General features: G+C 39.0%; 1 protein-coding gene across 1 annotated transcript in view; it reads right to left on the bottom strand.

The window, feature by feature from the left end:
• Positions 1-17,745, bottom strand: part of LOC141112540 (cytochrome P450 2J6-like) — a 62,050-nt gene that overhangs the window by 30,346 nt on the left and 13,959 nt on the right. The window contains exon 4 of the mRNA XM_073605457.1: positions 14,632-14,792. Within this exon, the coding sequence (XP_073461558.1) occupies positions 14,632-14,792 (161 nt within the window). The remainder of the gene's footprint in view (positions 1-14,631; positions 14,793-17,745) is intronic.

Below are 17,745 nucleotides of genomic sequence, written 5' to 3'. Positions count from 1 at the left end.
TCCGTGAGAATAATCCTGAGGATTTCAGGAACTTTCTCCGGATGACGGACCCCGTTTTTGACCGTTTGTTGGCTTTGCTGACCCCCTATATCAGCAGGCAGGATACCTGCATGAGGCAAGCCATCACTCCGGAGCAGAGGCTGGTCGCTACCTTGCGGTATTTGGCCACAGGGAGAAGCCTGCAGGACCTTAAGTTCTCGACAGGCATCTCCCCCCAGGCTCTGGGGATCATTATCCCAGAGACCTGTTCTGCCATCATACAGGTCCTGCAGAAGGACTATATTAAGGTAAGATATTTTTCTTTTATTAGCATCACATGTTCTTTTATGTAATCTTTGATAATATAATGTATTTCTTGCTTCAAACACTACTTACCATCATTGCAATATAGTGTGAATGTCCCCTTTTTATCCTCACACATGCTGGATTTTTTTCCTGTTATTTTTTGTCATGCATGTATATTTTCCTTCAATAACCTTCCCAGCATGAAGTGATGGGAACATATCCACCTAGTCTACTCATTTGGAATGTATTTTGTTTGAGTGTATTTAGTTTGCTGCTAATGAGCAATTATCTAGATTTCACAAACCCCCCCCCCCCACCTAAACTCACTCCAAATAGTTTGCTGCTAATGAGCAATTATCTAGATTTCACAACCCCCCCCCCCCCCCCCACCTAAACTCACTCCAAATAGTTTGCTGCTAATGAGCAATTATCTAGATTTCACAACCCACCCCCCCCCCACCTAAACTCACTCCAAATAGTTTGCTGCTAATGAGCAATTATCTAGATTTCACAACCCCCCCCCCCCCCACCTAAACTCACTCCAAATAGTTTGCTGCTAATGAGCAATTATCTAGATTTCACAACCCCCCCCCCCCCCCACCTAAACTCACTCCAAATAGTTTGCTGCTAATGAGCAATTATCTAGATTTCACAACCCCCCCACCCCCCACCTAAACTCACTCCAAATAGTTTGCTGCTAATGAGCAATTATCTAGATTTCACAACCCCCCCCCCCCCCCCCACCTAAACTCACTCCAAATAGTTTGCTGCTAATGAGCAATTATCTAGATTTCACAACCCCCCCACCCCCACCCTCGTTAAAATTTGCTGGAATGTTCTGTGGTGTTGATTTGTCTAAAGCAAATATATGTGGCACTTTGCAAAATGCATGTGCACTCTACAAGTGCATTTGTTCCAGTGCTTTAGTAAATGAGCAGAAGCTCTGCTGATTTCCATCATCAAATCATATGCAAGCCTCAAAGTGTTTTCATTAATTGCCCTTGCATGTGATTGTGTACTCCTTGCAACATGAATGCCTTTTTACATTACCTCATTTACTGTAAGCTGGTTAGCAACTGCACCTGCAGAGTGCGACAACTGCAGTCTTGTAGCCTTTTTAGTCCCTAAATTCCTGCGTGTCCTAAAAGTAATTTTTTTTAGGGATTTCACAACCCCCTAAAATGTAATCAATGTTCCATCAGAGGGGGTGAGCAATCTGATAAGTGTGCCTTTCCATATTAGTTATTCCAGAAGAATTAAATTATTGAATGTTATACTGATGCTGGGGAATAATGTTTTTAATTGTCTAATTTTCTTGCAATGTTAGCTTACAAATTAATTGATTTTGGTTTTCTTTTTTGATTTCCCAGTTTCCTTCAACGCCACAGGAATGGCAGACTGTGGCATCCCATTTTGCCAGCCGTTGGGACTTTCCCAATTGTGGAGGGGCTATAGATGGGAAACATGTCCACATTGTGCCACCACCCCATTCGGGGTCATATTATTTTAATTATAAGGGGTTCCACAGTATTGTTTTAATGGCGGTGGTGTCGGCACACTATGATTTTTTATATGTGGACGTGGGGAAGAATGGCCGGATGTCGGATGGAGGAGTATTTGCCCAGACGGAGTTCTGCCAGCGTCTCCAGAGTGGTGGCCTGGGATTGCCACCTGATGAGGATAACGTGGAAGGACTCCCCTTTGTCTTCATTGCCGATGAAGCCTTCGCTCTCAGCAAGCACCTCATGAGGCCATTCCCCCAAAGAACACTCACCCCGGAGAGGAGGGTTTTTAATTACCGGCTGGCCAGAGCTAGAAGAGTGGTTGAGAATGCGTTTGGAATTCTGGCCAGCCGGTTCCGCCTGTTTCAAACAGCCATTAATTTGGCGGAATACAAACTTAATTTTATCATTTTATCGTGCTGCATTCTGCACAACTTTTTAAATAAGCATGCTCCAAATTATATAGGCACAGTTGGGCCTGAGGCCGGACAAATAGAAGCCAACCTTACAGGCCTGGATACTGTCCGTACTGGCTTGGCCCCCCAAAGTGCCCGTCAAGTTAGACAGCAATATGTTAATTATTTTATGGGTAGGGGGGCCATTGCAATGGGCCAGGATATATAATTTTTGCCAATAAAAAAATTATTGATGAAATCTTGCATTATATTTATTGCTTGCCTTTCTTTTGGGCTGTCTCCTAGGTTATGGTCGAGCAGTTGTAGTGCCAACTGTATTGTAATTTTAAATGTCTAAATAAGCTCCATTGCCACTGTAAACAACTTTTTTACAATTATAACTAAAATGATACTGAGCCTTGAAATAACAAACCACACATTTATTTAATTCCTATAAGGAGATGTTTTTATTAATGGTTGTTATGCATTCAGTTCTGCATTTAGTATAAAATGTTCATTGACAAAAATAGAATGATATCTTAATAATGTAGCAAAATATAATTATATCTAAATATTTATACCTAAATCCACAAAAAATTATTTTTGGCTTTTTGATTTTCACAAACAGGCTTTTTTTTTGGTTTTGGGAAAATCAAGTTTTGTTTTGTGTTTTTTTTTTTTTTTGGTTTTTAAAGCAATTTTTGTGTTTATGTTTTTATTTTTTTAGCAAGTTATTTTTGTTTTTATTATTTTTTTTGAATAAAGTTTGTCTATTTTTGTTTTTTTGGTTTTTTAAAATCAAGTGTTTTTTAATTTTTTTTTTTTTTTTTAATCATGTTTTTTATTTTTTTTTTGGTTTTTTAAAATCAATTTTTTTTTATTTTTTTTTTTTTTTAAATCAAGTTTTTTCTTTTTTTTGTTTTTTTAAAAGCAAGTTTTTTCTTTTTTTTGTTTTTTTAAAATCAAGTTTTTTCTTTTTTTTGTTTTTTTAAAATCAAGTTTTTTCTTTTTTTTGTTTTTTTTAAATCAAGTTTTTTCTTTTTTTTGTTTTTTTAAAATCAAGTTTTTTCTTTTTTTTGGTTTTTTGAAATCAAGTTTTTTTTTTTTTTGGTTTTTTTTAAATCAAGTTTTTTATTTTTTTTGGTTTTTTAAAATCAATTTTTTTTTTTTTTATTTTTTGTGTTTTTTTGAAAATCAATTTTTAATTTTTTGTGGATTTGTGAGGTATTTACAAGAAACAGCCCTCCTTTTTTACATTAGCTTAAACAGCCATTTATGTTCTGGCCAAAACAAAAAAGAGAAGGCCCAGAATGGGGTCAGCAAAACAGGAAATGAAGGACATGATTGATGTTTTGGGGTTTAAAAAAGGGCATTTAGATTCGACCCAAAACATCAATCATGTCCTTCATTTCCTGCTGCATACGATCCAGCCGATTCCGCATTTGATCGATCTCCCCATTCCAGGCCATGATTTGAGCAATTAGCCGTTGGGCACTGTCTGGGGTAAAATAGTCAGTTGGACCTAAAGTGGAATGAAAAAAAAAATATGTTTAGAAATATGCACACATAAGTTTACCTTACCATAAAGCTGGTGTCTCAGACACTGACCTGGTGGGGTGCCCATGTCGCAAAGTTCATTAACATCCTCGGGGGTGGCGCTGTTGCTTGACTCCAGCACAACCAGATCACCTAAAATAGAGTAGAAAAATTACATAAAATAAAAGGCAGCCATGCATAGATTACCGTAAGCTGGTGTGTCAGACACTGACCTGGTGGGGTGCCCATGTCGCCCACCTCTCCTTCCTCCACATCCTCAATGGGACTTGGGCTTATTTCCCAATCATGTTTTGCTTTGGGTTGGCTGAGTGATTTTTCCCCTATGTGAAACAAAAAATTATTTTAATCTAATTAGCACACAGATATTTTAGTACATAGTAATTTTCCAACATTTGTAATGAAGTGGTTTGTGTAGAGTTCCTATTTTACCTCAATATTTAAAATTAGAAAGACATATCGGATAGATAGATATCAATATCTCAAAATATAGTTACTAATCTTTTGATCTCTCTCTATATCTGGAACAAAATCTCAAACTATCTAACTAAATGTAAAGCCAAAAAATTAAGATAACTTCAAATCTTCCAAAAGAATGTTTTAAATTTCTATATCTATCTATCTACCTATCTCTATATTTCTCTCTCTCTATATATATATATTTCTCTCTCTCTCTCTCTCTCTCTCTCTCTCTCTCTCTCTCTCTCTCTCTCTCTCTCTCTCTCTCTCTCTCTCTCTCTCTCTCTCTCTCTAGTTTATATATATTTATATATATATATATATATATATAGTTAGATATATATATATATATAGTTATATATATATATTTATATATAGTTATATATATATATATGTATGTGTATATATATATGTATATATGTATGTGTATATATATATATGTGTGTGTATATATATATATATATATACATATATATATATATATATATATGTATGTGTATATATATATATATATATATATATACATATATATATATATATATATACATACACACACACACACATATATATATATATATATATATATATATATATATATATATATATATATATATATATGTGTGTGTGTATATATGTATATATATGTATATATATATATATATATATATATATATATATATATATATATATATATATATATATATATATATATATATATGTGTGTGTATATATATATATGTGTGTATATATATATATATATATATATATATATATATATATATATATATATATATACACATGTATATATATGTGTATATGTATATATAGATATATATCTATAGATATGTAACTAACGAGGTTTCTTAAAAGATCGTTTAAAACGATGAAAACAAAAATCGGATAGGAAGGAAAAGCACATGGAGCAATATACAAGGTAATAAACACAAGATAAAAACACGACAAGTACTTACTTTTTTTAAGAACTTTCCGGATACGTCGGTATTGATCCGGCTCCCTGAGTTTCAGGTCAGACCATCTTTTTCGCAGTTGGTCTTTGGAGCGCTGGACCCCAAAAGATGCCTGCAAAGTTTCCACCACCTTCGCCATTATTTTGGCCTTGCGCAAATTTGGCCGTGCGTACGGCCCATACTTCCCATCATAGTCGTCTTTGTGAAGAATGGCCACCATCTCCACCATCTCTTTAAAACTCATATTAGAGGCCTTAAATCTAGGCCTCACAGATTTTGTTGACGTTCCAGCCTCCGGGCTGTCTCCACTACCTGAGGTCGTCAACATTTCAGGTGTCTCCGCCATTCTTTAACTCCACTACGCGCCGTAACAAAAAATGGGCGGAGAACATGAGTTAAAATCGAACGTCAGGGGCGGGCGACGCAGGCGGAGTTTCACACATGCGTAGTGTATAAAGAGGGGCCTTGCGCACGTGTCGTACGTACGTTCTGTGCGTCGAATTAGGGGGCGGAGAACATGAGTTAATTTCGAACGTCAGGGGCGGGCGACGCAGGCGGAGTTTCACACATGCGTAGTGTATAAAGAGGGGCCTTGCGCACGTGTCGTACGTACGTTCTGTGGTAGGTGATAGTGGACCTGGACGTTACAAAACGAAGGTAATTTTAGATATATTCTTTTTTTTTTTTTTTTTTTTGGTTTTTATGGTCATGACTTTGTAGCAAGCGGCCTATATGGCTTGATAGATTGATGAGGCCTACATAGGGAGAAGATGATGAGGGGTTAGCCGAAACCTATAATAAAAGTGTTTTTTGTCTTGTGACTTCATCTTTTCCAGATATAATGAATCCCCTATTTAAGGATCCAGAGTTCCTTACATCTTTTATTTCCAAATATCGAGAGATGAGGAATTTGTGGGAGGTGAAACACCCTCAGTATTATGCTAAGCATGTGAGGAAGTCAACGCTGGAGAGACTTCTGGCCTTTGTCCAGGCGACCATCCCGGAAGCAACAATGGAGACATTGCTCAAGAAAATTGGGGGCTTGAGGAACATGTATAAGAGGGAGCATAAGAAGATCCAGGAATCAAGGAGATCAGGAGCATCAGCAGATGATGTTTATGTACCCAGGCTGTGGTACTACAATCAACTCCGTTTTCTGGATGACCAGAATGAAGCCAGGCCATCACTTTCAACCCTTCCCTCCACCCTTCCCTCCACCCTTCCCTCCACCCCAGCAGAGGCTGATGAGGAGCAAGCTGGGTCTTCCATCCTGGATGAACCAGATATGACCATCTGGAGTCAGGTAAATTATTTTAACAAATATTTACTGTACTAATATTAATGATGTTAACTGGATGTTATAATTGTCTAAAATAATTTGGCACTCAAAATTGGGTATACATATCAATTGACAGTAGTGGCTAAATATGTTTGGCACCTGCTTGAAATAATTATGGTGTCTGATTAGACTCTTTTATTAAAGAGAAGTATTCACATTGAATTTGCTATTCATGAGAAGCAAACTGTGTGTCATTGATGAACCCAAAAAAATATACTCAAACTATTGTCCTTTTTTTATACACAGGATGAGTCCATCCAGGAGGAATGGGGGGAAAGTGGCAGGCAGGAGGAGACCAGGCCCATGGACAGCCTGGAGGAGGCCGGATTCACCATCATCCTGGAGGAGGCTGGGCCCAGTGTCAGGCAGGAGGTGGCTGCTCCCAGTGAGGTGGCTGCTCCCAGTGAGGTGGCTGGGCCAAGTGAGGTGGCTGGGCCAAGTGAGGTGGCTGGGCCCAGTAGGAGCCTGACCGAATCCCAAGTGCCTCCCCTCCACCTTCCCAAAAAAAGGGCCAGGAAGGGGATGGTCACACAGGACGCATCCCTGCGCCTCATGCAAGAGGCCACCCGTTTTTTAAGGAGCCCCCCTGAAGCGGAAGAATCCTATGGCTGCTACTTAGCCAGCAGGCTTCTTCAGATGAATAGGGAGCAGCGCCTCATTTGTGAGCGCCTATTTGGGGAAACAATCCATAAGGGGCTGCAGGGCACGCTAACACAAAACACCCAACTACATGAGGCAGCCCCCCCTCCTCCTCCTCCTCCTCCTCCTCCTCCTCCTGCCACAACTGAAACACCAGAGCCACAGCCTCAAAAGAAGGCTACAGGGAAGGCTGCAGGGCAGCGTGGAGGAAAGGCTGCAGGGAAGAGAAGAAAATGATGACCTGGGTTCAGTCTGGTCTGACAGAAGACGCAGGCTGTTGTAGGACCACAGTCTGGGGACATCTAGATCATCTGCTGGTGCTGTTGATCTCTGGGATTCTTGGACCAGATTGTGCTCCCTCTTATATGGACTCCTCAAGATCCCAATTTTCTGGTACACCGACTTTTTCCAGCGTTGACTTCCTCTTTATTTTATTTTGACCATGAATAAATGGATATTTTTTGAGTTTAGCAAAAGACTTTATGTGTTTTCTTTGAAATCATTGATTTTACACACAATGTTAAATTAACAAGGGACAACAATCTCATTGAGTTTGAAAAAAAACACACCAAAAATACATTACTAATGTTAATAATGTTCAAGTGGTAAGTCTTGAAAATCCAAAAAATTACGTAACCAAAAACGGTGCTTTGGGTTAACTTTATCTAAAAACTAAAAAATAAACACTATAAAAAAAAAAAAAAAAATAATGGGTTCTTTGTGTTAACTTTACAAACCTAAAAAAAATAAAAAAAAAAAAAAAAAAAAAATAAAAAGGGGAAAAAGTATTATTAGTATGGAAACATTGTTTTAAAAAGGCATACTATATCATTCATGAGATCAAAGAGAAAAAGAATCCAGAAATCAGTTTGGGAGAACTCTGATTATGAACAGCAAAACACCTTCGTTCTTTAGAGCCTTCGTAAAGAAGAAATAAAATGCGCTGCATTGAACGATCACAGATTTTGCAGCGTGATGAATGTGCTACCTACAATACGAACACTAGTTTTACTAGACCGAGTGCTTCCGTTTAGTTTTTGCTTATGAGCATGCGTCGTTTTTTTGTCCGTCGGACTAGCATACAGACGAGCGGACTTCGGGGTCCGTCGTACTTACGACGTAAAGATTTGAAGCATGCTTCAAATCTAAAGTCCGTCGGATTTGAGGCTAAAAAAGTCCGTTGAAAGTCCGGAGAAGCCCACACACGATCGGATTACCAGCCACCTTTAGTCCGTCAGCGTCCGTTGGACTTTTGTAGACGAAAAGTCCGACCGTGTGTACGCGGCATTACACTGTGGTTTAAAACCAATAAATACATTGAAACAGAAATGAAAGAACAAAGCTGTAGCTATAGATATACTTTATTAAATGTCTGCTCCTTTTTAAAGTAAATATACGATTTTCATATGGTGATGCAAATGTACGAGATAACATGTCTTATGTAGGAAGTGTTTCCCAGGATTGGATTCCCAGGATTGGGGTGTACACAGCACTGATATCAGATAATGGGACCCATTTTTATGAAAAAGTAGTTCCATTCTGTTCTATGTTTGGCACAGACAATAGAATCTTGTGTCCACAAGAACCATGTACACTCATATTCATTGGTGGACAGGATGTATGGGCTGTTGTAGACCAAATTAAACACAATTTACTGGGCCATATGAAACTTTGGATAGATTTTGTCACTAATTTTAGGAGTTCTAGAGGCAAATGATAGTTGCTTAGACTTAATGCTGTACAGTGGGAGACAAAATGTTAACTAAATTGGTGTAGTTTTGTTTCTAAACAGATCCTTGTTCTAGATGTGATCTCTTGTTTCAATCAAAGCCACTAAAGGAATGTATGTCAGTAACTCTTGAAGACTGCAAGTACATTAAAGATCATAAAAGGAAGTGGAAGAATTCACAATTCAAGTGTCCATTTGATTCCACATTTGTGACACTCACATTTTCAGTTTCTATAGTAGTCACAATCTGAGTGAAATTAGCAGGAGTGTTATTCACATAAGTGCAAGTGGATTGCATACAAAAGACTGTTGCCGAAAAAGACTTTAGAACTATTTCAGTATTGGACAATTCTAAATAATTGTATGTGATACTCTGTATGTAGAGAATTACCTTTGTTTTGATTGTTATATATGTCATAAGTATTATTATTATGAACACCTTAAAGTGGAACTTTGGTCAGAAAATTGACTCCTAGGGGAGGAGGTGGAGTCGCTGGCGACAGACATGTCTTACTGAAGCTCCACATCTCTCAGACTCCTTGGCTGATAAAGACACCCGTAAGGCATGGTAAACTGAAAATAATCTTACCATAAGCCTCCTCAGTGACCCTGGGATAAATAAAATGGTCTTTGGTGCCTCCCGAGGTAAAAATAAACTAAAGAGTGCCAAGGATACACAGTCAAGAGGCCCCTGTAAAATGGCACAGCCTCCTTTCTCACACACAGGCACATCTTGTGCTGCTAAGCAACTGCAGTTACTTCAGGATGCCTATAATGACTCTGACTGTGAATACAGCACCGCCTCACAAGAAAAACAAACAGATTCCCTACATCCAAATATTTTGAGACAAACAGAAAAAATGTTACAGAAAACCTTAAAGCAGACCTCAGACTATATAACTGAAAGTCTCACAAAAGAAATCCATGAGTTAAGCCAGTGCCATGATAATGAATTAGAGACTCTTAAGAAAGAAAACCTTATTCTGCAAACACGCTTAGAGGACTTTGAAAATAGAGCATGTCGATCAAATCTTCATATACGAGGAATACCTGAGACTATTGTTGACCTTCATTCTACTATGACCGCACTTTTGCAAGAACTACTACTGTCAATCCTGGTCGATCGTTTGGAGAGGGATAGGATTCACAGAGCTTTAACACCATGCAAACCAGAAGGTCCCCCTCGTGATATTATTGCAAAATTCCACTTCTATTGCACCAAAGAACAACTCATGGCTGCAGCTAAAGGAAAAGATTCCCTCATCTTTCAAGATCATCCTTATCAGCTTTTTGCTGACCTTTCCCCAATTACTGTGGCTAAACGACATGCACTGAAACCCTCACTTCATAATCTACAGCAATCCCTTATCAATGGGGATTCCCATTTTCTATCCGCTTTACCTATCAAGGTGTCAAACATTTCTGTAGATCTTCAGATGAACTACAAAACACTCTACAAGAACTACATCTTATCGAAAGATCTTAAACTAGCCCTCGTCGAAGCACAACATTCAGCTCCCCTCAAGAATCCTACAAATCTGAAAAAGATAGAGGCCGACAAAATTCCTCTAAGACAAGTCGATTCAATTCTCCTGATATAGATCCTGTAGACACAATGGACTGAATGACTTTCACTCCTCATCTTGAAGTGTATTCAATCTTAAGGCTTTGCCTTTCTTTGGTCACTAAGTAATTTACCACCTTCAGTATAATCTGACTAAACTTTTTAAAATAATACTGTTCTATTAAGTTTTGAACTTCCCCTTTTAACCCCCACAACGTCAGATAAACATATTTTATGTTTTATCTACTTATCCCCTTTCTCCCTCCTCCTTCCCTCCCCTCCCGATTAAATCAATGAGATACCCATTGTCTCATTGTCTCGATAATAACCTTATTTACTTATATTTATCTTCGAGTAAAATCTAGTTATTTTTTAAATTGAAGTACTTCTATTGTTTTATATTTAATGATCCTGTTTATCAATATCACTAGTTTCCTTCTTCAATATTGGCAATCCTATGATAAGTAATATTGCTATGCAAACTTTACAGTTTCTTATTTTAATGTATTTTTTCCCTAGGGTTACCTGTAGGTATATATACTCACCTTTACAGTATAGCCGTTAATAGCTAATTAGATAATAATAAGGTGATTTCGCGCAAATATTAAAAAATGTCAAGCTAATCAATTAAAATATTTCAGGAGAGTATTTAAATTATTTCCATATTGGACTCTACTAGAAAATATTCAATAAATAATAGCTAATTAACCTTTTATTTTTTTTTACCCTTGCTCATTTTTTTTTTTTCTCAACAGTCGAACTTGGGTGTCTAAGTATTTCTCTTTTTCTGTATATAGATCTAGGCTGTTAGGGTCTCCGAGAGATTGTCACTGCTCCCCCTATCTTTCTGTCCTAGGATAAACCTCCAATCTGACCTATTATTGGGGTACCTCCTCTGATAGATACTAGGCCTCTGAGTTAGTATTTTTTTTACGCACTCAGTACGCTGCCTTTTTACTTTTCTTATTCGCACAATTTACTTACTATTATTTGACTATATGACTCTTAAGCCCCATACACACTATCAGATTTTCTGCTGATTTTTGTCTTCAGATTTACCAAAACCATGTAGTGCAAGGGCCTGCCTGACTGCATACAAATTGAAACTCCTAAGGTTTGACCTCACATTATATGGTTTTGGTAAATCTGAAGGAAAAAATCAGCAGAAAATCTGATAGTGTGTATGGGGCTTTACTCTCTCTTTCTTCCTCTTTATTCTGTCTCTACTCCCCTCTTGCCCCCCCCCCCCAGTATACTACAATAGTACATACAATTTCTTGACCATAGAATTACATGTGGTACAATATGATTGGCTGCCAAGATCTACGTCATTGAAACTAACCAATAATCTAACACTTTGTCATACAACCAGACAACCTTATTCATTCCCAGAATTTCTATTTGTTTATTAAAATGATTTATAACTTTTTTGTCTATGATTTTACCCGTTAAAATACTTGTATAGAGACAATATGGCACCCAGTCATGTTAAATCAAACCCTCCTTGTCCTGATAATACTTCACCAACTCAAGGACAACATTTATGACTTTGGGAAAATGAACTTGCAATAATATAGTTTTTATCTATACAATCCTATATGTATGTATTCATATATTGGTTTCACAAAAAGGTACTATATTATCCCCTTCCCACCGAGCGTACGCAGATGTGCGCACTTGGCTTTCCGGGGTTATCCCGGGATAATGCCCGCAGCTGCAGGCATTATCCCGGTACTGTCTTTTAGAGCCGACAATCGGCTATCCAGATATAACAACTAAAAGCCGCTCGGCTGTTATACTGGAGGAGCAGGAGGGGACGTCCCCCCCTCCCGCCGCCTTCCGCCACGCTTACCGGGCCATCCATTCCATCAGGATAACCAATCTGGAATGAAGCCATGAATGGCTTAGTTCCAGCCTCCTAATAGTAAACACGGAAGCGACGTCATGACATCACTTCCCGTTTACTCGGCTGCCAATGGCGCCGGTTTTTAAAAAATATACAGTATTCAGAATCGCTTTTTTTGGCGATCTGAATACTTTGAAGTGCAAAGGAGGGATCGGGGGTCTGTTAGACGCTGCGCAAATACGGTGTGAAAAAAAGTATTGCAATGACCACCATTTTATTCTCTAGGGTGTTAGGAGAAAAAACAACATATAATGTTTGGGGGTTCTAAGTAATTTTCTAGCAAAAAAAACTGTTTTAAACATGTAAACACCTAAATTCCAAAACGAGGCTGGTCCTTAAGTGGTTAAGAGAGGAAGACGGAGGGCACTAGAGAGGTGAGAACCACTCCTTATTAAAGTATAATTAAAGGTAAAATGTTTTTTTAGTTTTGGATGGAGTGGAGGTGTGTCTGGGCTGGGGTCAGCCCTTCCTTCTCAAAGCTGGCCGCTCAGCTGTCAGCTAATTGCCAGCTCCTATCTCTCCACAGTGACTCACCTGTTGATGATATCCTGCTCGTCAGTCCTGCCTACTTAAGTCGTCCAGTCCAGAGATGAGAAACCATTCAATGGGGTCACTAGTTCTGGTGACAACCAGAGAATCCTTCACTTTGGTGTGATTTCCTCTTACTTCCTGTTCTGGATTTGGGAGAGGAAGTGAAGGGAAATCTCCCTAATGGGACACAGAGGTTATAACCCTTTCTTACTCTGACTAATATGGAAAAAAACTTTTGCCTTTAGTTTTACTTTAATAAAACACGGAAAGGGAAAGCATATTGAATTTTTTACCAACTTCTCTAAAGAGTTTTCTGAGGTGGTTAGTATCATTAAGAGGAATTTACCTATTTTATATGCAGACAAGGATATTCATATGATGCTAGAAAAGAGGTGTTAGTTCTCAAGTAAGAAAGCCCCTACATTTGGGTCCATACTTATTTTTTTTAGTTTGATTGCTCCTATGGTTACATTTGATGAGACCACTATACAAAGGGATAGGTGAACACTAACCCTAAAACATCCTAGGGCACTTAACCCTAAAAAATCTAATCATTCCATGCTTCTTAACATTTTATGCAGGAACATATCAGAGATATGTCTTCATTCTCCTTTTTCGGGGGTAGAAACAATTCTTTAAAAGTGACGAGCACTCCTGGAGGTGAATTTTTTAATTTTATTCTTAAGCTCTGCTCCAGGATGGTTTTTGATCTTAATTATAGCGTAAGACCTCAACGTGTATTTGAAAAAATATTCAGATTGTATGGAACATCCACAAACAGTGCCCCCTTCTTGTAAAGAGTGGGATATATATATATTGCACTTGATAGGACTTTGTACCCCCCATGAAGTTCTGAGGAACAAGAAATAAGGATAGTGGGTGGATTTATCAGCCACCAGTTCATCTGGGTAGGAGCCTAGAGGTGGTTGCCTATTTGGATTTTGTTTGTAATTTTTGTACTGTAACATTTAACATGACTGTCGTTACTTAAAGCAGAGTTCCAGTGTGGGAAAAAAAATTTAAGTCAGCAGCTACAAATACTGTAGCTGCTAACTTTTAATATAAGGACACTTACCTGTCCAGGAATCCCACAATGTCGGCACCCCAAGCCAATTTGTCCATAGGCTTCAGGTGCAGGTGCTGGCATTGCAAGTTAGGCAAACCTGAAGCCTGAAGGTTTGCTGCACTTTCTGAATGGTCCTGCCGTCTTCTGGGACACGCACAGGTCCCAGAAGGCAGCGGAGGGGCCGGAAATGATGGAGATCACTGCGCAGCGATCTTACCAGGAAGTGGGAGCAGGTACCTGTCAAAAGCAGGCACCCACTCTCCCCTCCCCCCCATACCAGGCCCTTTGGGGTCTAGTATGGATTGGAAGGGGACCCCCCCGCCAATTCTTTTTTTTTAAACGTGAAAAAAATTGTAAACTTCCACCGCTGGTATTCGGTAGAGGCACCAGAGGGCGGCGAGGAGGGGAGTCCCCTCCCACCGCCTGTAAACACAATCAAGCGGCTGAGCTGCTATGATTGTTTCTAGTGTGTAGGGAATCGCCGGCAGAAAATTTCGGATATCTCCACATCGTCTCTACATCATTCAGATATCTCCACTCAAACCTAAGGACGTCATATGACAGCCGGCGGTATGGAAGTGGTTTAATATTTCAAAGACAAACGGCAGGGCAAAGAATTTTACTACATCACAGTAACTTTAAAAATGATTCCAAGGATATTAAATATTGTCCAAGGAATGATTTAATAATTTACCTGAGCCCAAAACCCAGTTGCCATCTTCATATGTTCATGAACAAGGTTAAGAATGTCTCTGAGTGTTGAATCATCATAGTCATAGCGCCTCCCAAATACTATGGCACAAATTATGTTGGATACGGCATTGTCAAGGACAAAGTGCGGGTCATACAGAGTATCTGAAAAATACCAAATATGATCAGTAAGCAGATGGAAACATATTTCTGAAATCCAGTCATTATTGCATACCTAATTATAATAAAGGTGTCTGGTTTATCAACCAGGAACAAACTAAAATGTAGCCAAAACTGGACCCATTTCCAGAAGGATGGTGTTACCATTGACTAATTAAAAAGTGAAATTATGTGCAGCGCTCAAAACATTGAAATACATTTGTATACAAACTAATGTACACTGTGCAATGACCACAAAAACTAATAATAATGAAAATGAGATGTGAAATTCACACCCAAACTAAAGTCCATGTGCCATCATACAAAAGTTGTTTTAAAACATAAACATAGCAGTCTTTAAATAAACGATGAAAACAAATTGTGTAACTAAAAGTGGGATTCCACATGACATCAATGTTGAGGTGAGGACACAGACAATAGAACTACCACCGGTTAGTGAGGAGGCTTACCGGAGTGAGAGGACTCAAATGGGCATATGCTCAGTGAGTCCTCTCACTCCGGTAAGCCTCCTCTTTGCCTTACCCCCTGGGGGAACTACAGGAATTTGGCTCGGTTTCTAACTTTAAACTTAATTATTCTAAATCAGAAGTTTTACTGATTACCCTGCATTTCCAACTTTGCCTCCAGTTTAAAAAGAGCTTTCTCCTTTTCCAGGGCATCCTCTTCCTTAAAATACCTAGTGACTTGGTTAGGGCATACTAGTATAATTAAGATGACCGTATTACCTAGTATACTAGTATACTATTTTTCCTACAGATGGTATTTGTGCCCCTACCCAAACCCATTTTTTTACAGCTTAGAAACCTGTTCATAAAGTTTGTATGGAAGAAGCAGAAACCGCAAATAGCTATGAAAATTCTAAAATGATCCAAGCAATCAAGGGCACTCAGTATACCTGACATACAGCAGTATTACAAGGTTTTGCCCTTCAGGGGATTCTGAACTGGCAGTTTCACGCTCTGACTAAACGTTGGGTCTCGCTGAAAAAAATTTATGGCTGGGCGCAATCAATCTCACGCCCCTTGGCTGCCCCAGAGTCTGAGAATACATCCCCATTGATGGCTCATACCCTTAAGGTCTGGGATAGACTTAACCATTTATTCTCCCTAGCACCCCCTGTATCTTCATAGGTGCCAATAGGGGGCTTCTTGTGGTTTCCCCCTTGAGAACGTTTAGCCTTCTTTGGTCCATGAACCTAGATTGTGAACATTAGTTGCAGTAAATTTATGGAGAATGGGGGACTGGTCCCAATTGAGACCCTTAGGGAGCAGTATGGGAGCTTCCCTGTGGACTTCTGGCCCTATCATCAACTCCACCATTTCTTCTCCATCCACGGTCATTCTATATGAGCTATGTCTTATCTCACACAGTTTGAGCGTCTCTGTAAGGCTAAGGACCCTTTTGCACACATGATCTCTGAACTATATGAAATGCTTATTCAATTACCCCCAATGTGAAACCAGCACACATTTGGGAATGGGAACTTGACCTCTAATAAGATTTTCATGAGGAGCAGTTGCTGCACTTATACCAGTTGACCCACTCTAGCTCTATTGACTCTAAAACACAAGAGAATAATTACTACCGACACGATGGTACAGTGTGCTTACTGCTCTGGCACAAATTTATCCTTCGATTTTGGACTGTTGATGAAGAGGCTGCAGTCAATGAGGCATGTTCCTCCATGTGTGGTGGGAGTGACCCACAATTAACACCGATTGGGCGGATATTAAAACCAAGATAGCAAAGATTCTAGGAACAGACCATCCCTTTTGTTCGGCGTATGTCCTACTCCATGCCCCTACACTTCTTCTTGGCCAGTATAAGATTTGTGCTCTCCCAAACCTACTTAAAGTGGTTATAAACCCTTACAACACATTTTTTGCTACAGGTAAGCCTATAATAAGGCTTACCTGTAGCTACCCTGGATATCTCCTAAACCTGAACGGTTTAGAAGATATCCGAAGTCATCGGCACATGCGCACTGAAGCAAACTGAAGCAACGGCACGTACCAATCACAGTGCTGGAGCCCGCGATACCCGGTAGTAACTCCAGGAGCGATGCCGCCGGCCGGAGTGGTGAACGAGGTCCGCTGCGGGGGCTTCGATCCAAGGTAAGTAATACATAAAGAGCTAGTATGCATAGCATACTAGCTCATTATGCCTTTGTCTTGTAGGTTTTTTATTATCTTGGATTTACAACCACTTTAATGCTGCTAAACACCTAATATTGGTCTGTTGGAAGAGGACATGAGTCTCTGGCCGGGAGCAATGGAAAGTAACAGTGATGATGGAGGCTGAGGAATAGATAGCAACTTGCAGAGGCACATGTGACTGTTTGAATAAAATTTGGCCCACCTGGTGGGAATATACCTCTGGAACTACTAATGTCCCATCGAGCCTAGATGTCTCACCCACATTCACACCACTTCATATATACACTTGGTCCTCCTGTCCAAGTCGGAAACTAATAATGACCGGAATAACGATATCAGTGTTATCTTTAACACTGTTATCTTTACATGTATTATTATTATTGTTCTATTATTGTTCTGATCAAAGTCAATTTTTGAGGCGACATAAGGGAAATACCATAAGTGTTCCTATGATTCCTATGATTCCCATTGACGCATGATATACTGCTGTTTGATCACCTTGTTCTTCTACATGATTATTATACACAAATAAAGATTATATACAATGCCTTGAAAAAGTATTCGTACCCCTTGAACAACCAAAAACGTAAATGTATTTTATTGGGATTTTATGTGATAGACCAACACAAAGTGGCACATAATTGTGAAGTGGAAAAAAATAATAATAAATGGTTTTCAAATTTTTTTACAAATAAATATGTGAAAAGTGTGGTGTGCATTTGTATTCATCCCCCTTTACTCTGATACCCCTAACTAAAATCTAGTGTAACCAATTGCCTTCA

Source organism: Aquarana catesbeiana, linkage group LG11, assembly GCF_042186555.1.
Source record: "Aquarana catesbeiana isolate 2022-GZ linkage group LG11, ASM4218655v1, whole genome shotgun sequence".
NCBI classification, from domain to species: domain Eukaryota; kingdom Metazoa; phylum Chordata; class Amphibia; order Anura; family Ranidae; genus Aquarana; species Aquarana catesbeiana.
This window is presented reverse-complemented; position numbering and strand designations above follow the sequence as displayed.